Consider the following 24,459-nt stretch of genomic DNA (forward strand, 5'->3'; position numbering starts at 1 on the left):
TGTAAAGGTGGGTACATGTCATTATAAATACGTCAAAATCCATAGGACGTACCAAGAGTGAGCCCTGTTGTAAACTGGACTTCGGGTGATAATGATGTGTCAGTGTGGGTTCATCAGTTATAACAAATGTACCACTCTAATGTGGGATGTTGATAGTGGGGGAGGCTGTGCGTGAATGGGGGCAGTGTGTATATAAGAACTCTCTGTGCTCAGTTTTGCTGTGAACCTAAAACTGTTCTCAAAAATAAAGTCTTGAAAAAAAGTGGTATCTCTGTCAGAGAAGATAGAAGGCAGATAATGCTTTGCACACTCAGAGTAAGGAATTATTAAATGTTTGCTGCATAAATAAAGGAGTGGTGTTAGGGTTTGGAAATTTACTGTAAGCTGGTACTGATTCCTGTCTTGCTTGTTAAATTTTCATAAATGTTATTAATTACATTCTAAGAAAAGTAGGAGTATAGAGGTGATCCATACAGAAAAATTTAACTCAAAATTCAAAATATTGATTTTTAGAGAGTGCCAGAGTCAGCAGTGTATACCTGGATTTCAAAATATGAACTGGAATTAATGCTATTGGAAAGTGTTAGGCACAGTATATCTAATGTTTCTGATTGTGAATGAGATAAAATCCTAAATTTAGAAACCAACATGATTATCTTGGAAAGAAAAAGGAGAGTTTATGTCCTGAGATTCTATTTATCCATAAAGCATGCAAAATGAGAGTAATTTTTTTCCAAAGAAATTTAATTTAATGGGAAACAACTTGTGTGATAGCTCATGTGGCAATTAAATGAACATTTTTTATTATCTGGGGCATTTAAAAATTCTGCGACTTTGGGTTAATTTCACATATGTATGAATGTCACTAATAAATTTTCAAAAATTCTGAAGGCCTTTGACTCTGACACTTTATTTTTGTAATCGTTTGCACAGAATCCCACGTGGCGAGATCGGCGCTGGGGAGAATGTGTGAAGGCCGCTTCAGCAGTTCTTAACAGATGGCTTTCTCCATTCATTTTCTTCCATAGGCAAACATGCCGAAGACATATTTGGTGAGCTGTTTAATGAGGCTAACAACTTCTACATCAGAGCAAATTCTCTTCAAGACAGGATTGATCGCCTCGCTGTCAAAGTTACCCAGCTGGACTCAACAGTGGAAGAAGGTAGGTAATTGCATGAAAGCAATGAGCTAGAAGTGATGTTGACAAGACGGTAGTAATTAATTGCAGGGTAATTACTGCTTTTTCTTTGGGGTGGTATGCTGATATTTCATCTTCTCTTTTCCTAAAAGAATATTGAGGGGGGGAAAACCCCACAACATTGGGTTAATTAGTGATTAAAAGATTCATATCTTGTTTGCCTCATATGCTGTACTCTCTTGTAAAAAAAATTACGCATACGGTATTTGTTTTCAAGGATTCTTCAAATGTATTCAGTATTAGAAGTCCTAATTTAGGTTATTGGTAGTTATTTTAAAGATACTTTCTTTAAAGAAATCACTCCAAAGGCGTGGTCCAGCTAAGAGGGCTTATATATAGGTAGAGAGACAGAGTGAGGGCTTCTACCCAGTACTCTTGTTGAGGTTGATGCCTGTAAATAATCTTGGAGATCCTGCTGATTTAACTTCTCAGAAAGAGCATTTACCGAAGGCCTTTAGGCCTCAGGGTTTAAGAATAAACTTAATATTGACAGGCACTATTCAGTTAACTGATAATCATTTTGATGATACACTCTGAAATGGTGGCAGTTTCAACAAAATTAAAACTCAACAATCCCTTTTTAAAAATTTCACCTTCTGTATCTTTTAAATGAAAAGCTGAGGTTAGACTGGGAAAAAATCTGCAACTTTTTGTATTAAGAAATGCCATTTCTTATTTACTTTAAGAAAAATGTTCAGATTAAAAATTATTTCTAACTTTATATAACAGTAGCTAAAGTTTCTCTTGTTGCATTAAAACAATCCTAGCATCTGATTTTTCTACTAGACTTATAATAGTAGTGTTAGTAAAAAATGAAGACTTTACTTTTTAAAAATGTAGTTATTTATGGAATTCATACCTCATCATTTAAAAAAATGTTTACTTGTGTTCATGTCTTTTTCAAAGGTCAAAGTTAAATTAAGTGAATTAGAAATTTAATAAAAATATAGAGCATTGAAATTTTAATATCTGTTATGAATATTCTTTAATCAGATTTTTAAAAATTATTTGGAAAAAATAAAAATTTGAGTAGCTACTTGGTCTATTCAGATAAGGAATTTTTAACATCTTCAATCATTCATTCATTTCAAATGGTATCACAAATGATTTTTAAATATTTGTTCATCTTCCTTTAGTTTTTTATTGGCTCTTGCCATTGGAATGCTTGTGATAAACCTTACACTGGAAAGGGTTACTCTGTAGATTAAATTTCATGAAGTTTTACAGTATATTTCATATCCTTAATTCCCTTTCCAATCAAGATTTTTCATTGTGACTTTCCTTGGTACAGATGTTATAGTAGAAAAAACAGTTGACCAAGTTAGGGAATCTGTATTCTGTTTTGAGTCTGCTACTTTTCTACTGGGTGATCTTGGAAAAGTCACTTAACATCCCTGAGTCTCCTCTTCATTGGTCAGGTGGGTTAACGGACCAGTTTGCCGGCCTCAGAAGTGTGTCAGAGTCAGATGAGTTAATCCATGAGATGTAAAGTGTTGTGCAAACACGAGAAATAGGTATAATCAGCCCTGATTGTCTCACTCCTTAGTGTAGTTTTATATCATGCTACTTAATTTCTAAGACTATATGTATGTTGAAAAGCTTTGCCGTCTTTCCTTAATGTTAGTGTCGGAAAACTTAATGTAACTTTGACATGTGTGTATTTTTTGCAGAAGTGTTTCCCGCATGTATTATAATTAAACTGGTATTAACTGTTTGAATGTTTTTTTCCCCTAGGCTACCCAGACCTTTGTATTTACATGCCTGTTACACTCAGCTGTGTTCCTGTGTGGTCTCTGAGAAATGCTGTTAAAGAATGGTGCTCTGATATTAGTGCAGGGAAATAGTTAGATCACCACAAAGGAAGAGCAGACAGGATTTGACTTCATTTCATAGAGATCTCTAACAGTTATTTAGAAGAAGGAAGGATGGCTTCCAATGAACAGTTACAAACACTGTTGTTCTAGGAGATGTTTATGATTGTGGCTCAAATTATACTTATTTCTAAACAGTTAAAAATATTTCCATGTGACTCAACTTGGGGGACTTTTCTCTAAATAGTGTCACTACAGGATATCAACATGAAAAAGGCTTTCAAAAGTTCCACGGTCCAAGACCAGCAGGTGGTTTCAAAGAACAGCATTCCCAATCCCGTGGCTGACATTTACAACCAGAGTGATAAGCCGCCTCCTCTGAACATCCTCACTCCCTACAGGTATGGATGCCCGCGCTCCCAGACCGTCTCAGCACCGCGAAGTTGAGGGCGGTGGACAGTGCTGTGAAAGTACTTTTTCAAACTTTGAAAATAATAATTGCGGTATTATACACAGTGAAATTAGTTATTTGTACAGAATTGTTTAAGTTTTAGTATTTCAAAATATAAATAAACTTACCAAGAGAGCTCTAATTTTAGCTATTAAATGTAGATAGTTTAAGCATCAGTGGGTACATTACAAAACAATATTGTGTGTGGTTAAGTTGTTCCTCATATTCAAAGTCAATTTTAAAGGAACTGAATAATTCATTTATAATGCAGCAAAATACCCATCTCAGCGGTTTAGCACTGCAGAGACATTTGTTATTTAATTCAGAAAAATTTGTTCGGCAGCATTAGGGATTTTTAAGAGTGAATATTAAGTCAACAGGTTAACCTGTTACTGTTAAATGGTAGGACGCATTATCAGGATCAAACTTCCCAAAAACAGAATGGAAAATAAATAGTGCAAAAAATTCATGTTAAGAGACCAACTAAAAACACTTTTTAAAAACAGCTGTCCTACCACAGTAGTGTTTTCTCTCCGTAGTTTGCCCTTCTTTCCAACCTCCCTGCATGTGGTTTCTCATTGTTCCTCTCCCATCAGTTCACCCTCCTGTCAGGCTCGTTCCTTCAGCCTCAGGAGCCTGGCCTGTGATGGGGCGTGGTCCTCTCTGCCCCCAGGCTTAGCTCCGCTGAGGATGCTCCTGCGGACGCCTAGGATCAGTGAGTCCTCTGCTTCTGCTTCCATTCCTGCCTCCGTGGGCCCGCTGGTCCTTCTCAGGGAGGGCCCAAAGCATTTCTTGCTCCGAATCCCGTCCCTTCTCAGGGTCCAGAAGGAATGTTGGCCCTTCCGTTTATTGCAGCTCTGCTGGGGCAGCAGCACTTCAGGCCGCATCCCTTTCAGCATGGACGGAAAGTGTCCCTCACAGTCAGGTGGTAGAGACTCTGTGATGCGAGGGGGCCAAGATGCCGCATTTCTCTAGGAAACAAGTGCACTTTCCTGGGGTTTCACACACTTATTTAAAAATTAATGTAGATGTGAATCATGGTATTGTCAGCCTCATGTTTAACATGTGCTTGCTTTGGTTCAATAGGCATTTTTCTGGGGCAATTTCAGTTTTACTTAGCACTGGGATCCTTGAGGGGTTGCTTATTAAAATTTTCCTAAGAAGCCTCACTAAATATTCTGTTCTAAAGGGAAAAAACCAGAACACTCAATGAACCACTTATATCTGATTAATCAACATCATGACTAAATATTTGTGGTGATTTAAAAATTTTAATTGCATAAAAATGAATTGACTTTCATTTATATTGTCTGTGTGTATTCATTTTTATGGAAAATAAAAATGCCTTTGACTTTTTAATAGTGTGTTTAAGAATAGCAGTGCCAACTCTAATCTACTTTTTGTTAATACAGTAATATTTTGGGTATATAAAACACATAAACAAACTTTTGCATTTGAACTTGTGTGACTCTGTCGCAACACAGTGTTAACATAGGACAAGTGCAGTGTGACTGAAAAATGAGTACTTAGTTACTACAAACATAAGACGTTTCTGCTTATATTCTTATGTCAAGGTTAACTTCTGTTTACTTATGTGAGTTTCTGCTTTCATTAAAGTATTCCATTTTTTTAAAAAGTGTGCATTTTATACATATGTCTTAAGTTTTACAGCAAGTTACTCCCTGGTTTTTCTATATCTTTACCTGTATTGAAAGCCTAGTGTCTTGGGGAATCAAATTATATTTTTCACAATGATGTTATTTATAAAATCTCCATAATGCAGGTCCCTTGTCACTTAGGAAACTTAGAAAAGAAGGAAGGATTTTAAGTAAGTCCAGGTTAACGAATGGAGTGAGTTGTGCTGGTTGGTTAGTGATTTTTCAGTGAGAGTGACCAGAATCGCCCACATGGGCCTTGGTATGTGAGGATGAGAAGCCCAGCAGGACGTGGCATGGCAGGAACTTCAAGGACACACAGGTTTTTCCCCCGAATAGTTCAGCCAGCTTTCTTTGACTATTTGGGCGTAAACTCTTTCCTGTACTCATTTCGCTGATTTTTGCTTTCTCTGTGTGCCTTAAATGACTTCTTGAAATACTAATTTAAAATGTAAATATTCTGCTTCCTCTTGAAGGTAATCTACAGACCACATACTTTTTAAAGCATTAGTAGAATAGTGTTTACTTCATATCATGATTACTTGGACCTTTACTATTGATTTATATTACAACTTTGGATTCATATTGGCTATATTATTATTCGTTTTATGATAAATGAATAACTTATATAAGACTTGGACTGTTCCTGAGACCACAGTAATTGTAGCAGTACTTGAAAATGAAATGGCTAGAAGTGAATTTTCTTTGTGGGTTAGTACTTCCACTTAAAATATATATAGTTCATCACTTTTTCCCAAGTCACATTTATATACCATCAGCAGTCTGCTTCTTTCTCAATTGAATTTATAGATGTTTGGCAAACCTGATTAAGAAAAAAGGACAGAGAACTTACTAATTTTTATGCTGATAATGAAGCTTCAGAGTAGAGGTGAATGTAGATATCCTAAAAATCTGTCCCTGTCTGTGTATAGACCCCTCCTGGAATAAACAAGACAGTTCCTCAAATAATTGAGGTATTAAATATTGCCGTTTATGAGCCATGTTGTGATCTTTTAGGAGAATGTTTTTATACTGAAGTCCAAATTTGCAAGAATATTTTTTACCTAATTATTCTAGAAAAAGTTACTGTTCTTGCATGTTTACATGTTTTTTCAAATAAGGAAATTTGAGACTTGACTCCTAGCGACTCTGTGGACAGCAGAGCGGAACCCTGCCTGGTCTTTTTGCGCCATCCTCTCACCTTCCAGCGCTGTATCAGACAGTGCTCTTCACACGGTTTTCATGGCCAGTTTTTTTGGAAGTGGGTGGCCAGGTCCTTCTTCCTAGTTTGTCTTAGTCTAGAAGCTCTGCTGAAACCTGTCCACCATGGGTGACCCTGCTGGTGTTTGAAATACTGGTGGCATATTTTTTAGCATCACAGCAACAGGCAGCTGCTACAGTATAACCAGCGATGGGCAGTTGTGTGGTTCCCTGACCAGGAAATGAACCCCAGGCCAAGGTGGCGAGAGCACCAAATCTTAACCACTGAAGCACCAGGGTTAGTTTAATAAGTATAGGACAGTTAAAATGCCCTATGCCGATATTATAATCTCATGAGTTAAAATTGAATTAATATTAACTCTATATGAAAATAATCTAACAACCTTTTTTTTCCCCGACTTGTAATACATTGACTTATAGAGATGATAAAAAGGATGGGCTGAAGTTCTATACTGATCCTTCCTATTTCTTTGACCTCTGGAAAGAAAAAATGCTACAGGACACAGAAGACAAAAGGAAAGAGAAAAGGCGTCAAAAGGTAAATAATTCTCATATGGAAAACTTGCATATAAATGTGTAAATGGGATTCTTATTTAGAAATAAATCAGTAAATTCTTTATTTAAATGGTTGAGATGTTGGACTGAGTGCTGAAGTTTCTTCAGAGGTTGAATTTTTTACATGAAGATACAATTCAATCTAACACAGTAATACCATTTTCAATAAATACTGTCTGATTTGTTCTTTAACATTTGCTTTGCATTAACAAAAGTAGTGGCTAAAATTTCAGTTTTGTTTGTAACCATGTCTTGTAACTTCTTCTGCTCTTTCAAAATTCATAAAGCAGTCAACGTGCCATGTCAGATGTAGTGACCTGCTTTCATGTTTTTAAAGCATTCTTAATTGTTGGTTGCCAGCTAGCTGCATTAACACCTTGGCGAGATGCTCACGTTGGGCTGAGAAGGCATGTGAGCCACACGTTTAGGGGGTGCATGTGCTGAAAGCGAGGCTCCTGTGGTGGGTGCAGTGGGCGGGATGCTTGCAAGGCTGAAGGGTGAGAAGCATCTGCATGGCCAGCCCCCTCGGAAGGACAAGCCCCCTCAGGTTTGGCTACTTCTGTTTTGAAAATTGTCCCTTTGGGGCCCAGAAATTAGACTTAAGCCATTCAGAAGACTTAATTCTCCATAGGCAAATATTTGCCAATGCTTTTATATGTAAGCTTTGTTTTAAAAAATGACCACCTGTTTTGTTTGACAGGCATCAGAGTGCTTCAGTTAACACAGATGGTGTGCATGTTGTGGGCTGGCAGCCTTCAGATTTTGAGGCGTTTAGGTGTGTTGGCCCAGTAGGAGTGACAGTTTGGGGTGCGAGAGAATTTGGGATTTGAAAGCAGGATTTAAGAAAGGGAACAGGGAAACATTTTGCAGACTGCAGTGTAAGGTGTTACCACGGAATTCTAGGAAAGAATTCCAGCGGCTTGGTCATTCCTGCTCTCTTTGTGCTGGCGAGTTGGGGAGATGAATTGGGAAGTCTTGCAGGAGTTGCTGAGTGTTCAGTTGGAGAAGATACAAAGTATTCAAGTGAAGAAGAGAAAGATCCTAATCTCTTGAATGGAAAAGAAACAGATATTTAAATGCATGTTGGTCTTAATCCCCACACCTTTTTATAGCAACAGGGCAAACACTCCAGGGTTTTAAAAGAGTACCTGCCGGGGCTGGCCCCATGGCCAAGTGGTTAAGTTCGTGCACTCTGCTGTGGCGGCCCAGGGTTTCGCTGGTTCGGCGGGTCCTGGGCATGGACATGGCACTGCTCGTCAAGCCACGTTGAGGCAGTGTCCCACATGCCACAACTAGAAGGACCTGCAACTAAGATATACAACTATGTACCAGGGCGGATTTGGGGAGATAAAGCAGAAAAAAAAAAAAGAGTACCTGCCTTTAAAATATGCCTGTCCTTTTTTTTTTTTTTTTTTTTTTTTTGAGGAAGACTGGCCCTGGGCTAACATCTGTGCCCATCTTCCTCTACTTTATATGTGAGATACCTGTCACAGCATGGCTTGACAAGCAGTGCTAGGTCTACACCCAGGGACCGGACCGTCAAAGCCCGTGTCACCCAATTGGAGCAATGTGAACTTAACTGCTCCGCCACCGGGCCAGCCCCTGAACATGCCTCCCCTTTTACACATCCTTCCAGGTTTCCCTTCTCAGGGAAGTACTTTTGGCAAAAGTATTTAATTTTTTCGCCAGTGTTCTTCAGAGGAAAAGTCTTAATCTATATATGATTATTGTGTCTTTAAAATTACTTGTCATTTACTTGACTGTTTTGTCTCATTCTGCTGTTCCTCAAACACATAAAGTTCTGATAAGAATTTCCTATTCATTCATTTATAGAATGAGTCTTTTTGTTTCTAATGCCTTTAAATGCTGGATGCACAGTGGTGAAAAAGAGAGCTGTTGCCTTGTGAAGATTAGAGTATAGTGGGAGACAATTATCATGCAGCCCCTGGAACTCATAAAGAGGCAGAGAAATTTGAAAATTCTAGTACAAATCTGCTTTATATAGGAATAGAAGATGAGGCAGGATATCCTTCATCTCCCGGGATTTCAGGAGCCCAAGTCACTTTCAGTTTGGAACTAACAAATTTATCTGGAGGAAAAATTAGTTTGGAAAATTTGGGGATAAGAAATCCACTGTTCTTGAACTTTAAGTTTCCTTAGTTTCGTTGTTTAAAAACACTAAAAAATATAATTATTCAAATAAATATGTAGTTGTAAGTATGTAGTTACAATGCTGGATTGTTGTGAAGGAAAAAAATGGGGTGCTGTGGGTGAGATGACAAGGTGGGGGAATAATGTGAATGAAGTGGAGCGTCAAGGAAGGCCTCTCTCTCGAGGGTCGTTCACGAGATCCCAGGATGGATGACAGCATTGCAGCAGTAGGTGTGTGGGAGCGTGTGTGTGGGTGAGGGCATGCTGGGGGGTGAGGGCATGCTGGGGGGTGAGGGCATGCTGGAGGGGTGAGGACCTGCTGGGGGGGTGAGGGCATGCTGGAGGGCTGAGGGCATGCTGGGCGGTGAGGGCATGCTGGAGGGCTGAGGGCATGCTGGGGGGTGAGGGCATGCTGGGGGGGGGTGCTTCAGCGTCGAGGAGCAGTCTGAGCAGAGGTAGCTCAGGTCGTCCTGGAGTAGGAACAGTGTGGCATATGCTAGGGATTTGATGTAGGCCAGTGTGGTTGGGAGTATAGATGCATCACTGTTAACATTTTGTCAGAGTTGGTTCACGTGTATGTGTCGCATGTGTGTTGATGGGTAGATTTGGGGGCTGAACGTTGTAAAGAAAGTTGCAGATATCCTAACACTTAATCCCTAAATATGTGAGTGTACACCTCTTAAAAGTAAGGGCAGTAGTTATCCATTTAATACAGAGCTGCTTAATCAGGACGTGTATTGGAATCACATTGAAATCTCCTTCTCTTTTTTCTTTTGGTTTTTAAAAGTATACAAACAATACTGCTGGTTGTAAAATGCTCAGATAAGACTGAGGGAAATAAATCAGTTTAGAAAACTTGGGGATAAGTTTCTCCCTTCCCCGAGCATAACTAACCACTGTTAACAGTTTGGTGTGCATATTTTCCAACCTTTTAAGCGTTCATAAATATATGCATATACATTTCACAAAGTATTTTTATATACATAGAATTGGACTACACATGACTTATGCACACACATACAGACATATACATATGTTATACATATATTGACATCATTAAAGATGTACTTCATTCTTTTTAACAGTTGTGTAGTATTCCAAGGTATGGATGCTTCATAAACTATTTACCTGTTGTTGTATTAATGAATATCTGGGTTGTTCTAGCTTGTTGCTGTTACAGTACTGCAGTGTGTACCCCTGTACTCATGTGTACTCATGTCCTCAGGATAAATTCCTAGAAGTCGAATGTGGGTTTTAAATTTTGAAAGATACCATCATATTGTCCCTGACCTTTAAAAGACGAACCAATTTATACTCTTAGCAAGCTTACTCCTGTCCTGGATATTATTATTGTTATTTTGGTGACCTCCGCCCCCTCAAAAAAACTTAATTTGTGTTACACAAATTAGTTAATAATATCTTTATTAACCATTTATATATGTTCTGGGAATTTCACGTTCACATCCTTCACCAGTACATTACCTACGCCTCCTGAATACCTCAAAAGCGGTCCACTTCTCTGTCACGCTACCAGCCGTGAGCCGTCTGCCCTCCTTTCACCTACCACCTGGGTAGCTTTCTAACTGGTGTCCCTACCTTTCTCCTTTATCTGTTCTCCACAGGCATCTTTACAAATGCCTTGGTATGTCATCCCTTCCCTTCTGATTCTTCAGTGGTTTCCCACTGCTCTTGGGATAAAGAACAACATTTTTAACCTATCCTTCAAGGTCTTGCCTGCCCTTCAGCTCTTGAGAGCCATTCACCCTAATTCACCCGTTACCTTCTCTCACTTCTCCTAATGTGATGCTCTCCCCTTCCTTCTCAGAGCTGTTGCACATTCTGTCCGCTCTTGGCACATGTCTCATCCATACTCCTTTGCAGAATTTGTGCCTACTCACCCTACACATCTTGTCTCTCACGCACTCCAGGATACCATCCCTGACTTCCAGACTAGACAGCATTCTGTTTGTAATGCATTTAAACCTTTTTCCACATTTGGTAATTAGACATTTATGTGTATGATTTTGTAGGCTTCCCCCACTGGACAGCAAGCTCCATGAGGGCAGATACCTGTCCCTTTTTTGTTTGCTATTTGCGTCATCAGTGCTTGGCACAGTGCCGGGGGCATAGTAGGCACCGTAAGCTCATGGGGCTCGAGCACTGAGTCACATTTACTGAGTGTGTACTCTGTGAAACCATGCGTGGAGGTCCCGTAGAAGGAGCGTAGGACTTAAAAGCACATAGTTCTCTTAAAGATCAGCAGATCTTATGAGGGGAGCAGGGAAAACTTGTTAACACACATAGAAAGAACTGTCCTCACCTTTAAAGAAGCACCTATGTATGTGTTGAATCCATTTTTGCTGGCAAAGTAGGACCAGAGCAAGCATGATTCTTTGTGTGGGCAGGTAAGTTGTTTCTTGTTTTTGTTTTATGTTAAGCTAGTTAGCAAGATTAGCTTAAATATTCTGTAATAATCATAGAAACTGGAAATAGAACATTTTGAATTATTTTTTGCAAGGTGATTGCATGTTAACAAGTCAGTGAGAGTTGTGTAGTGGTAGGAAATGATTTCTCTGGGTGGTGTTGCCTGATGTCGTCCGTATAATACAGAGCTAACAGGTACAGTACGTGTCAAACAGCTGAAAGCCGAGGAGAGTGAGGATTCCTTACCAAAAAGGGTGGGAACGTCTCTTGCGGTTGCATCACAGTAAGTTCCGCTTATTTAGGTTGAACAGTTAAGTGTAGCTATTTTTGTTGGGTCTGTGTTAGAGTTTTCTTGACGTTGGAGTGAATGGAATGGGGATGTCTCTTGTGTGCACGTCAGGCTTGTTACCTGTGCGTTACAACTGCATTAACCTGCTCTTTTCCTTCCCTTCTGTCTCGGCATGCTTGCCTTCTTTTCCTGGACATCAGGAGCAAAAGCGTATAGATGGCACAACCCGTGAGGTGAAAAAGGTTAGAAAAGCCAGAAACAGGCGCCAGGAGTGGAATATGATGGCATATGACAAAGAGCTTAGACCCGACAACAGGTTGTCTCAGAGTGTGTACCACGGAGCGTCTTCCGAGGGATCCCTGTCCCCAGACACTAGGTGTGTGTGTGTCTTGTGGCAAAGCCTCTGAGTAGTACTTGGTTTATTATAAATTGGAAATGCACCAGTAGCTTTGGTGTTTATATGACCGACAGTATGTCTCAAAACTTTCCTTAAAAATTAAATATATATATTTTTAAATTTTGAAATAATACTTTAAAACTTTTATTTTACATTGGGTTACTTTGTATGATTTTCCATCTCTGACTTACCTTTATTGTTCAGTTAATCTAGATGTAGTGTTTTAATAACATCAATTCTGAATTTGGGCTTAGGAACTGCCAATGAAGTTCATTTTAATTTTAATAACCATTTGATTCTTTCTCCTCCTCTTTAGCTTAGAATGTTGAATTTCCTCTGCCCTCGGTGTCTAGAAATGATTGATAGGTGGCAATTGATGTGATTAAGGAGTAACTTCATTGTCATTTTCGATAACCTTTTCAGAAAGTGATGAACAAAGGAGACGCTTATTTCCTCGGTTCACTAATCTTACGTATTCTAATTCCAGGAGAAGAATTCTGTTGGAGTTTACTTTAAAAATTTGTTAGCAATTAAGTAAAAATATTTCTTGCAGGTGTGAATGATGTGGTCACTGAGTCACATTTGTCGCAAAAGGGATTCGTTGAACGAGAGGAACTGACTAGTCAATTTTAACTTAGGGTTTAATTTCCTATTTCTGCTTTTGTGAAGGGGTCATCTTCCATTTGCATGAATTCTCAGAGCCTTCCATCAGCACTAAAAAATGTGAGGAGAGTTTGTACACGATCCGAGAAGTTTTCAAAACCAGCCACAACCTGGACATTGTGTTGTATCTGTCCTTTTTAAAAAGTTTTTATCTTTATAACCTCAGTGCTTAGCACAGACTCTGCATACAGAAGATGCTTAACATTTGGAGTGCCTGTAAATATTCCTGCCGTAGAAGGGTTGTAGTCATTGGTTGGATACGAGGCAAGTTCTAGGTAATTTTTCTGTACAAGCTGTTATCTGTTAAATATTAGAAAATTATTGGACTTTGAGCTCCAACCTCAAGTTTGAATCTTTTTGTCAGCTTATTTCTATAGAAAATAAGATAATGATACAATTCTGCCCATAGTTCTTTGCTGGGGGGGGGGGGGGGGCGGAGTACTTGAACTTGATGGCCCCCAGGGTGTCAACTTGCTTTTCGTTTTTTTCCCAACTACTTTAGTTGTGATTGTTTACTCATGCAAAACATACACTTCATTTTGTAATACTACATATATACTCATTTTATTTCAATAGGTACAGAGAGAAAATGATTTTTAAAAATCCTCAGTTGAATGATTGATATTCATTCTGGCATCTGAGATTAGATTGATCCATGTTGGGTTTAAAATTGATGGTAATTCAGATTATTTAGTATTCTGCCTTCATATTTATGTTATTTAGATATATCTTTCTCTCATTTTTTGAAAAGCAAATGGAATTATATGTTTTATTTCTTTATAATTTCCTTTTGTCTTTTATTGTTCCCTATGGCCTCTCACTATGTTCGTGCACCAGGTAAATAGATTAGAATTCATCACTGAGCTTGGATTACGTCCCTTAAATTAATTAAGACATTTTTATTTTTTATTTTACTTAAGTGTATCACTTTTTTGTTATAAAATTAGATTATCTTTTTATATTTGGAAATTACAGGAAAAATTAAAATGCTGTCCATAATCCTATTAAAGAGGCCACTGTTTGCATTTTATTGTATTTCTTTCCTTAGTCTTCTTTCTGTGCACAAGTGTGTTTCTCTTTTACAAAATTGAAATCATGCTCTATGTTTTCTATCTTTTGACTTTTTTATTTCTTATATTCATGTTTTAAGTATTATTAAAAACACGGTTTTTAATGTATGTATCCAGGATGACTGAGGGAAATTTGAATGTCAGATTTCATGGCATGTGTATAAGCTGTTCGTATAAGTAATAGATCTTGACCCAGTCCATATAGACTAATCATCAATTTTTGTGGTCTCTATAGATGGTCAGGAGTGTTTGATTCCAAGTGTGAACTTAGGCTGGGAACTGCTGAAATGCTTGCCCGCTGCTCTCTGTCACTGTTATTCAGGAGGAGCGCTACCTCCATGCTGACCGTCCTGTGTTTTTCCTCATCCTTCCTGGCCCTGTGTTACAGCACCCTGCTCTGCCCATGTCTCCCCACAAGACCCTGGGAGATTCATTTCCTTCTCCCCCGGGTCTCCACTGCTGTACTTCTCGTTTCCACGTCGTCTTCACTCCCGCCAGCTCTGTGTTCTGTAATAGATAATTACTGACAAGCAGGAAGCGCCAGGACCACCCCACTCCTCTCCACATTGGCACAGTGTCATCTGTGGCTGATTCCTACCTTCCTGTCGGGGGTCTTTTTCTCCCCGCAGCTGCCCTCCTCCTCCTGTCTCTTCCAGCCCACTGGTGTCCCCGTTATGTCCGTGTCCACTCCTCAGTGCACCAGTCGCCTCTCCTGCCTGCCCTTCGTCGAAGTCCTGCCCTCCCGCACACTGCCACAGTGCTTGTCCACCTCACACACACTGCCGTCCTTCACTCCCTCCTTCTGCGCCCCCGTCATTCGCTCCTTTTGGCCTGGTGTCACAAAGCTGCCTTATAAGGACAGCACTCTAAATTATGCCAGAATATTTGTAATTTCTGGCCCCTCATCTTATCAGAAGCACTGTGTATTTAGCTAGATAACTTTGTTTCCTCTAGAAGGTTGTGCCCAGTCTGTAGCAGTCACACATACAGAGTCAAGCACACGTCATCAGTGACTTCAGAGCTTTAGGTGTTTACATTTTTAAACTCTGCTAAATCTAAATACAGTCACCTGCTTCCCCCATTAAACGTATTTTTAACTCACTTGCCAGAAGTTTTCATAGTTCGAAAGACAGTCATAAGCTCACCGTAATCTAGAATTTATGCTGCAATTAGGGAAGAAAAAAGAAGAAAGCAGTCTCTTCTCATTTAGAAAGCCTTTCTGGGCTGCGCCACGCTCCGCTTAAGGGAGGCTGCGTCTGAATCCACAGGTGGAAGCTCGTGGGTGTCCTCCTCGCTCCCTCCACATCCCCAATGTGTGTTTGCCTCTTTCCTTCAGAGAGAGAAACACAAGCTGAATCCTAACAGAAACCTGCAAATAAATGTGAGAAAAGTAAGAACAAGAAGAGAAGAGTGGGAGAGAAGGAAAATGGGCATTGAGTTTATGAGTGACGCAAAGAAACTGGAGCAGGCAGGGAGCACGAAAGAGGACAGAGTGGCCAGAGGGTTTGTTGTTTTGCTTTCTTGGGTTCCCAGCCCTGGTTTCTGTCCTGCTTTGGCCGTCAGGGGAGGACGTGCAACCCCTACTGACAGCGTGTCCTGTAGCCGTAACCCGGGCCGGGAGCACTACCTGTTACTAACGCCCATGGCGCTGTGCGGCTGCGGCTCTCCCGGGTTCCCACGCTCCCTCCAGGGGCCCGCTGCCGTCCGGGCACCGGCCTCTCGCTCAGCCCTGCGAACTAACACCAGGTTTCTGTTCCTTTCCAAGCCTCGCTCAACTGCGCATTCAGAGGAAGCAGGAAGGCCTTTCCATATTGCACCACATTCTCTCTTTGTTTTTTGGCTAAACAGGTTTCTTCTGTTTAGGAAAAACACAATTCACTGTGTTGCATTCTTGATTTCTTTTTCTGTTCTTACTGTTAATGTTTATCCAGTTCACCTGCCATTTTATAATTTCTAATTATATACTGTCAGTTTCATTGCCACTGAAATCCTCTGTCTTAGATGCTGTTTTTAAATTAAATGGAATTTATCTTGTAGCCTTCTCTCTGAGAAAAAAGTGTGCTGAAATATTCTGAAAATGGGGCTCTGCGGTTTCCCGCCTGCCGATCTCTGCCTGACTCACTTCCAGGCTGTGACTCTGAATCCGTGTAACCCTGGGCTTGCTGCTAAAGTCCTAATTACGTTGTTGCTTGGAAGCTCGCACGGGGCTGGACTTAGTTGATAGTAGAAGAAATAAATGTGTGCTTTCTGTGCACTGGCAATGTTATTGTTCAAATATATGCTTATGCCTGTTAGGGGAAATCTTTTTAACTTACTTTAAATTTCTTCCACCCCTTTTTCTTGACCCTCAGGTCCCATGCATCGGATATTACAGATTACTCTTATCCGGCCACTCCCAACCATTCTCTGCACCCGCAGCCTGTGACGCCTTCTTACGCTGCCGGCGAGGCGCCACCGCACGGGCCCGCAAGCCAGGCCCCCGAGCATGAGTACCGACCGCCCTCTGCCTCGGCGAGGCACATGGCCCTGAACAGACCTCAGCAGCCGCCACCGCCACCCCCGCCACAGGCCACAGAGGGGTCGCAGGCCTCTGCACCCATGGCTCCAGCAGACTACGGGTAATTCAGAATGCCTTGTGCTCTGCTCGCTGCTTGGAATCTTGCTGTGTGCTGTGTAAGAATTTTAACCGAACAGTCATACTTTAGAGGCCAGAATGCAGCCAGGAATGACTGGATGGAGATACTATCAGTTATGACACATTCTATGTTAAAAAATATAGTGTCAACACTCCCCTTTTTTGTTACAGATAAATCTCAGGTTTGTGTCTATATTCACGTACACATCCCCTTTATACACATATTTGTGTATATTTGAATGGATCCTAAGCCAAGGTGTTGATAAAGGATGATATGCCAATTTTATGAACCTGTCCTACATCCTGAAGTTTCTTTACATATCCTAGGTGAGCCGCAGAGAAATATGACAGATGGAAACTAAAACACAGCACCCCAGGCGTCACTTCTTATGCTTGGCTGGACAATCTCCTTTCGTGGTCTCTTGGTGCCCTGACATTATTCTGGCACCAGTCTCTCTTGTTTTCTGTCATTGGAGTAGAATTCAAACACCTCCTGAAAAAGACCCTCATGTTCAAATGTTTCTTAATTTAAGCACCTGTCTGTGTTCTAGCAGGCTGTCTTTAGTGCCCTCATTTTTCGCTTTGACCCTGATCCTTAAAGAGTTAGTCTCCTCAAAGTCAGTGCCCAGGAAGGTTGAATACGTGTTTCCGTTAACAAGTGTATTCTTTAATCCAGAGTGTCATGCTTCACTTTCTAAACTTGTGTCCCTCAACTTTCAGCCATGTTCCCCCTGCCCACACAGTCCTGGGTTCTCTCTAAGTCGGGATTCTCAAGTGTGTTCTGAGGCTGTGACTAAGTGTCAGGCAAAGACGGACAGGGTCTCTGGTCTAGTTGGTTTGGAAAACCCTTGGCTAAATAGAATACAGCAGATTTCTTGGTGTAGGACTTTTCAAAGCATTTGATGTTCTAATGGGCATTGTGGGTTTGGGGATTTCCATGGGATGGGATATAAAATACAGAAATTTCCGAATCTGATTGACCACAGAACCCTTTAAGACAGGTTTGTGAGTCACCCACTTCTGAGATGCCTGGTATAAAGGATGCCTTTTTGCTGCTTTTCTTAACCTCTGCCCTCAACTATTTTATTCTAGCATTCCGCAGAAGATGACTTTTTGAGTGGTTATCTTTTTGGCACATTTCAGTAGATGATCTTGAGTTCCATCATAGTGAGTAATGTAGACCTGTGGAAATAACTGGCCCTGTGTGGATATTTACATCCTGCCATGGTTTAAATTCAAATGACAGGATGTATTGTGTTTGGGGGGAGCCTTTCTGTGAGGCATATGCGAAGCTCAGGGGATGTGACCTCTGTTGCTGCTTTGGTGACTGTGTGTTTCGTCTCTTTTTCAGGATGCTCCCGGCGCAGATAATTGAGTATTACAGCCCCTCCGGACCGCCGCCCCCACCGCCGCCTCCCGTGATTCCCTCAGCACAGACTGCGTTCGTCAGTCCTCTCCAGATTCCCATGCAGCCCTCCTTCCCGGCGTCGGCTGGCTCCTCCTACACGGCTCCTCCCCACCCTCCCTCCTCGGGGCTCCTGGTCACAGCCCCGCCTCCTCCGGGCCCCCCACCGCCCCCACCAGGCCCCCCTGGTGCAGGCTCTTCTCTCTCTTCCTCCCCCATGCATGGCCCCCCAGTAGCTGAGGCAAAGCGACAGGACACTGCACAACCACCGATAAGTGACGCCCGGAGTGATCTGCTTGCTGCTATTCGAATGGGTAAGTGGAGCACCCACATGCACACGCGTCCTCAGAGAGATTCACTGTCTCCAACCAGCTACATCCTAGTCTTCTTCAAATATCTACTCTCTACACTCAGTCATCTTTTAGAATAAAATTACAGCAGGCTTGTTTGATTTTTTTTTTAAATAGTAAGTGTGTTTTACGTAATGATAAAGAATTGAGAATTCAAGGAAGCTTTACTTGACTAGCAATAGGTAATCAAAGTGATCATTAATTAGTTGGATCTTTTCTCTGCATTCTACTCTAAGGGTAAAAGTATAAGTGAAAGAAAATGAGCTCATATCAGTGATCTAGTTTTTTAAAAAAATCTAGGATATGTCCTCGACTTTTCATATTTTTAGCTCGATGCGCTCAGCCAGTAGTTTTTCAACCTTTATTCAGCAGCAAATCTCTTTTGTCAGATGAAAGTCCTGCACTGAACCCCAGAACATGAAACATCCAGAAGTAGAGCATCTCTGGTCAGGTCAGGGTGGGAGCCCGGCTGCTCACCCATGTGGGCCTGCCCCTCAGAGCCACATTGGACGTCTCTTCCACATCACTTATTCTTCACCCCAGGGCGTGGCTCTGGCGGTCAAGGGCCACCCTGAGGTTGTGGGAATACTCCAGGCGTTCCTCATGCAGGGGTGCTGCATGCCTCTCGGTCACAGTTGTGTGGGGATGACTCAGGGGAGCCTGGCTGCAGCAGCAGCGGCATCATTCACAGGACAGGACGGTACGGCCGCTGCCTTTGCTCGAGCAGCCTGAGTGAGGCACACACGCCTTCCTGCAGGTCCCAGGGCTCTCTGTGTGTCTAGAACATCTTTGACACACTTTGATTTTGTCAAGAAAAGAGTCCCAGAGTTATAACACCTGGTTGATAAGGAATTTGGGGTCATAGTACGACAGTAGTTCTGCTTTTTCACGCCTGTAAGCCCTGTCCAGTAAGAGCGACACGTAACCTGGATCTGATTGTGAGGAAACCTCTGACAAACCCAGATCAAGGGACATTCTACAGAAGAGTTGCCTGTGTTCTTCAATAACGTGAAGGTCATAAAATGCTAAGACTGGAGAGCTGCCCAGATTAAAGGACATTAATGAGGCGTGGCAATTGATGCCATGGGTGATCTCGCATTGGATCCCGAACCTGGTGGAATGCTTTTCACTTGCTATATTAGGTCTATTGGCAAAATTGAAATAAAATTTGTAGAATAGATGGTATTATTGAATCTATGCTATTAGATTGTATCTGTGCTAGTAGTCTGGTCTTGATCATTATTTTTTTTTAGGAATTATACATGAAGTATTTCAGGGGCAGAGGGACATTATATGCCACTTATTCTCAAATGGCCCAGCAAAAAGTATGTGCGTGTGTATAAATGAGAATGACAGAGAACGACTGCCAAAACAAATGTGATCAGGTGTTACCAGGTGGGGAATCTGGGTGTAGGGTATATATGGGAATGTTCCTCTACCAGTCTTACAGCTATTCTGTAAATCTAAAATTATTTCAAAAGTTAAACAATTAATACATTAAATCATCAGATATTTTGTTACTTATTAAGCAAGAGAGTAGACAATTGTATTTTATATTCATTTTCAACAATAAATGTTGAAACAGAGGTTTCTCTGTTACCTCGCCAGGTTAGTCAAGAGCTACTGGTGTAGAACACTGGTCCCCAAGCCTTTAGAGTACAGCGCTGTCCAGGAAAGTGTTCTGTAATGGTAGAAATGTTCCGTGTTCTATGGTCCAGGAGGGTAGCCAGTAGCCACAATAAACTTACCATCACATAGCCACCCATGGCTGGTGGCTGCCTTACTGGATAGTGCACCTCTGCCATTTCCACATGGTGTACACGTGCACAGAAATTCTACTTAATTTTTTTATATTTCAACACGTTACTTTGCTATAAACAACTTAGGACTTTGAGTGCACAGTCTTTTTTCTAGTCATGAAACTTCCATTTCCCAAGCTTTCCTCCTCTCAAATTTCCAAAACTTTTTATCCTTAGTGTCAGTAGAAAAAAAAAAGTCAAACAGACTTGCTAGTTTGTTTTAATTTGGAGCAGGCAGAGGGTCTTAACTCTCCACTGTGTGCCGTGTCTTCAGGAATTCAGCTGAAGAAGGTGCAGGAGCAGCGAGAGCAGGAGGCCCGGCGGGAGCCGGTCGGGAACGACGTGGCCACCATCCTGTCCCGGCGCATTGCCGTGGAGTACAGCGACTCCGACGACGACTCAGAGTTCGATGAGAACGACTGGTCCGACTGAGGCTGTGCGCAGGGGACAGCTCGGTGACGAGGCCGGTGGCCCACCAGGAGACCGTGTGTTGGAAGTGTATCGAAGATCTTAAGTGGTCTCAGCACTCACATAGTGATATTATAATCCTGTAGCTTAGCAACTTTTGTATTAATAATGTGATATTGCTTTTGCACATCCAAAACTTCTGGGTTTTTTCAGTATTTACTGTGTAATACTTAAGTGCCACTAAACATAGCAACTCGTGCTGCACATGAGGAAATGCGCTGTAACTACTGCGTTGTCCTGAAACAGCATTCTGCTTCCTTTTTCTTGGCCATGAAAGTGTTCAGTGCAGTTTGGGTTTACTCTCACTGATCATTATAATCTTGCAGACTTGCCCTGTGTTTGTGAAGCTGCCTGGTGTTAGGTCTTTGCAAGATTAACGACTGTGTGTCAGAGTGATGTCTTCCAATCAGTGAGTGATATTGTTTCAACTTTTGTTTTTTTAACGTGTTTCAGAAGAAGTTGGTTCTAGAGGGAGAGGTTTAACAAGTAAGGAGAATCAAATGTTTCTGCTTTCAGTGTTTTGCTTGGTATCCTCTGTGTGAATTTGGATGTTCTGTTGAAGAATTTCATTTTCTTTGCACGCTCTCATGAAGTGTGAAATTGGAAGGGTCATTTTCAGGCAGGATTCCCTGTGGGCGTTCACTTAGTCCCTGCTTCTTGATGATGTTTGTAAGAGGTTTCAGCAGCTCAATCAGAATGAAAATGAAGAACAGGGTTCTTTTTCCTCCAGAGGCCACTGGGGATGACACTCAAACATTTGACACCGCTTCGGCTTGGGGGCCCGCCAGCACAGACACGAGTGGTCAGGGGCTAAGGGCCGAGGTGGGCAGAGCTGCTGGGTGTCAGCCCGGGGAGCACAGGAGACCTGCCCATGTTATTTCCCGGAGCCCTGTCCCGGGTGCGGCCAGCTGGAGTTTTAGCTCCTCAGCGTGCTGCAGAGAGCGCTTCACGTGGTACCTCACTCCACTTGTGCTGAATTTTAAAAGCTTAGACTTAGATGAAAGTAGGTATTGACAGCTATTCGCATTTCCTGGTGCTGCGGCCAGATTAGGGATCAATCACCGAGTAGGGCCTTCGCTCTCTCCTAGAAGCACACGTTCTCTGTCCTCACTAATGTTGTCGTTGGCACATTACGTTTTCAGAAGTACCTCAGATTGGAGTAGACCTGTAGCCGTGGCAAGGCCGTCTCCTCTCACCGTTGCCCTTCCTGTCACTCTTCCCCACGGGAATATGAGAGTCCCATGGGGTTTGCTTTCCTGGCGACTGCGAACCATTGGGAAACCCGTGAATGAGAGCTTATATTTTGTAATTCCAGATGAAGGATAACTGCTTGTTTAGAGTAGATAAATGCCCCAGGCTTTCACCGTAGATATGATTTCACAAAGACACTAAGACACTTTACTAACTAGGGGATTCTTACCTGTGTACAGCATTTCAAACGCATTGCAGTTACTAGTGACTCTGTCGTAGCGAAGGCATCTTTAGCTAAAGACAGTTGTTTGTATTGATGGAGGAATGTAAACAGGATGTGACTCATGGGTTTTTGTTACTGAGTTCTCCTGAGGAAATCAGGCTGCCCCCCAAATCTTGTCTGCATGTCACTGAGTGCACACTTGGGGGTTTGTGGGTGGTCATCACATGAAGCCTGTCCGCTGGATTTTAGTCACATGGATTTTGAAACTCTAAAATGCCTAATGTCTGCGTCCTCTTTCCAAGCCCATGTTTCCACCAGGGCAGCTGAGTCTCCTCTGCCAGACGAGCATCTTGGGCACAGCCTCTTGAGTTTCTGTTTCTTGGAGCTAGTCACCAATTGGCTGTCACCATAATTTTATTGAATATAAGTAATAGTCATTAATGAACTTTTAAGTTTCTCTCTCTCATTTCTCTCCTTTTTCCCCCTCCATGTAGAGGCCTACTGTGTTGGCATTATTCTTGGGACTTTTACCATTATAGTCTTACTTTGTGTTTATTACAATGTTTTGTCTTTATTGTTATGTTGAATTAGGAGCTCCCTGTATAATTCTAGAACTTGTATTCGGTAATGCTTCTTTGTTTTCTATGTTCCTTCTCTTCTCAGGATGGAGAGAATGCATAAAGCTACCACCCATGTCAGGATTTCTTCTGTTTATATCTATTACAGTAATATTAGTGGCACTTTATTCATAAATATTCATAAGCCTATTAATTATTAGTTGTCTTCCTGTAGCTTAATCAACCAGTTATTTTCAGCTTGATTTTCTGACTGTGAAAAAGCTGTTGCCCTGATGTGTTATATAGCCTTTAAAAGAATGGAAAAGGACTAAAATCCAGTTTAGATTATTTTTGCAGTATTTTTCTCAGCAAATTTGATTTATTCTAAAATTTAAGTCCAGGCTTTGTCTAATATGGTATTACATGAAAAGGAGAAAGTGAAGATTTTGAATTTTCAGTTTTCATTTTCAAAAAGGATTTACGAAAAAAATGGAAAAAAACATTTAAAAGTATATTTCATATCTATGAATTTTACATTTTAAAGTAGTTATATATAGTAAGGTTATTTTAAATTGTCCCCAGTTTTTTCTCCATATATATTTGAGTTTAATTTCCTGTAAGCTTTTTTCTCATGTCGTAGATTTAGGCAGAGGGGGTGAGAAAATCACTCAGTACCACACATTAGCTACACAGACTCGATGTGGTTGAGCAAAGGCACATGATTTTCTGTTGTTCACCCCAAACCATAAGATTTGGTGCACTTATGTTTCTCTTTAGTAAGTATACTATTAGAGAATTAACATTTTCAGTTCAGTAAATTTTAGAATATCAGAATCTTTTCTGAGCACCAAGTGGCTAGGTTGTAAAAGTTTTGTAATAATTTGCAACTGAAATACATGATACATTTAATCCATTAAAGACTAGTGGGAATGTATCAGCCAGAGTAGCAAGTAATTTTCGTTTTATAAATCAGAGTATCTGTCATCTTGGAGTATTACCAATGCTGTTGTAAATTGAATTTAAAGTGGTGTTAAAAAAACACTCCTGTTAAACAATTTTTATCTGTTTGTATATCTTACTATAGATTATGTACAAGTAACATCTAAATAAAGTTACACTTTTAACCCTAAAAGGTTTTGCTTATTTATAATAGTATTATATGTTTAACTCTTTTGGGGGAGGAAAAGTTAGAATTTGGGGAGGGTGGGCTTTTTAATTAAGGACATTTAATTTCGTTATTAGATTACAAAAGATACCACTCTGATTTCCATTTAAATTTCTGCATAATCTGTGTGTAGCCGAGAGTTCAGGTGGGATTCCGTGAGTGACTCAGAGAAGCCCCAGCGCAGTTAGAAAGCAGCAGCCATTTCGGGAGCAGGAAGCAACATGTTCAGAAGATAAAGGTGTTTTAACCACATCTAGTCGTGATAATAACAGTGACTAATTACTCTGTAGCATTCATTGCTTATAGGATGCTTTCGTTTAACCCTTAAAATAATCCTGTCAAAGGAGCTTCCTCTCTCTTACGTATATGAGGGAGCTAGAGTGAAGTCAGGTTGCTCGCTCAAGGGCCCGGTAGACAGAAAACTCAGTCACGGGGTAGAGTTGCCTGTGGGGAGCAAGTGGGTGTTGAGATTGGTGGGTGAGTGGGGCCGTGCTGGGGAAAGCAGCCTGGCGTCGAGGCTTCTCTCACAGCCACCTTTGAGCTGCCCGCATACATGGTGTCCCCCTCTCCCGGAGCCCGTGTCACCCAGTGTCAAAGCGGCTTCTTTGCGTGGTCTCCCCCGAGACTGTGTTCTGTGTAAACTGCATTCATATCCTGACAGCCTCAGTACAGGGTCCCATCTCCTGGACAGTGAGCGGCTCCTGTTGAATGATTAGGTGAATGATGGATTTCTGAGAGTTTTTTTACAAGAAAGTTTATTGTGTGTAACTTTAAAAATGT

General features: G+C 41.2%; 1 protein-coding gene across 21 annotated transcripts in view; it reads left to right on the forward strand.

Moving 5' to 3' along the window:
- Positions 1-23,646, forward strand: part of WASF3 (WASP family member 3) — a 122,025-nt gene extending 98,379 nt beyond the window's left edge. For 12 of the 21 annotated variants that reach the window (XM_023621433.2, XM_070240166.1, XM_070240167.1 and 9 more), the window contains 7 exons: positions 1,029-1,163; positions 3,258-3,411; positions 6,758-6,875; positions 11,957-12,132; positions 16,238-16,504; positions 17,873-18,240; positions 20,350-23,646. In XM_023621433.2, the coding sequence (XP_023477201.1) occupies positions 1,029-1,163; positions 3,258-3,411; positions 6,758-6,875; positions 11,957-12,132; positions 16,238-16,504; positions 17,873-18,240; positions 20,350-20,507 (1,376 nt within the window). In that variant the 3' untranslated portion in view covers positions 20,508-23,646. Of the gene's footprint in view, positions 1-1,028; positions 1,164-3,257; positions 3,412-6,757; positions 6,876-11,956; positions 12,133-15,222; positions 15,390-16,237; positions 16,505-17,872; positions 18,241-20,349 lie in introns of all 21 variants that reach the window. The other 9 variants (XM_070240178.1, XM_070240177.1, XM_070240180.1 and 6 more) reach the window with 1 other exon arrangement.
- The last annotated feature ends 813 nt before the right edge of the window (positions 23,647-24,459 follow it).

The sequence above is a fragment of the Equus caballus genome, chromosome 17 (assembly GCF_041296265.1).
Source record: "Equus caballus isolate H_3958 breed thoroughbred chromosome 17, TB-T2T, whole genome shotgun sequence".
Taxonomy (NCBI): Eukaryota; Metazoa; Chordata; class Mammalia; order Perissodactyla; family Equidae; genus Equus; species Equus caballus.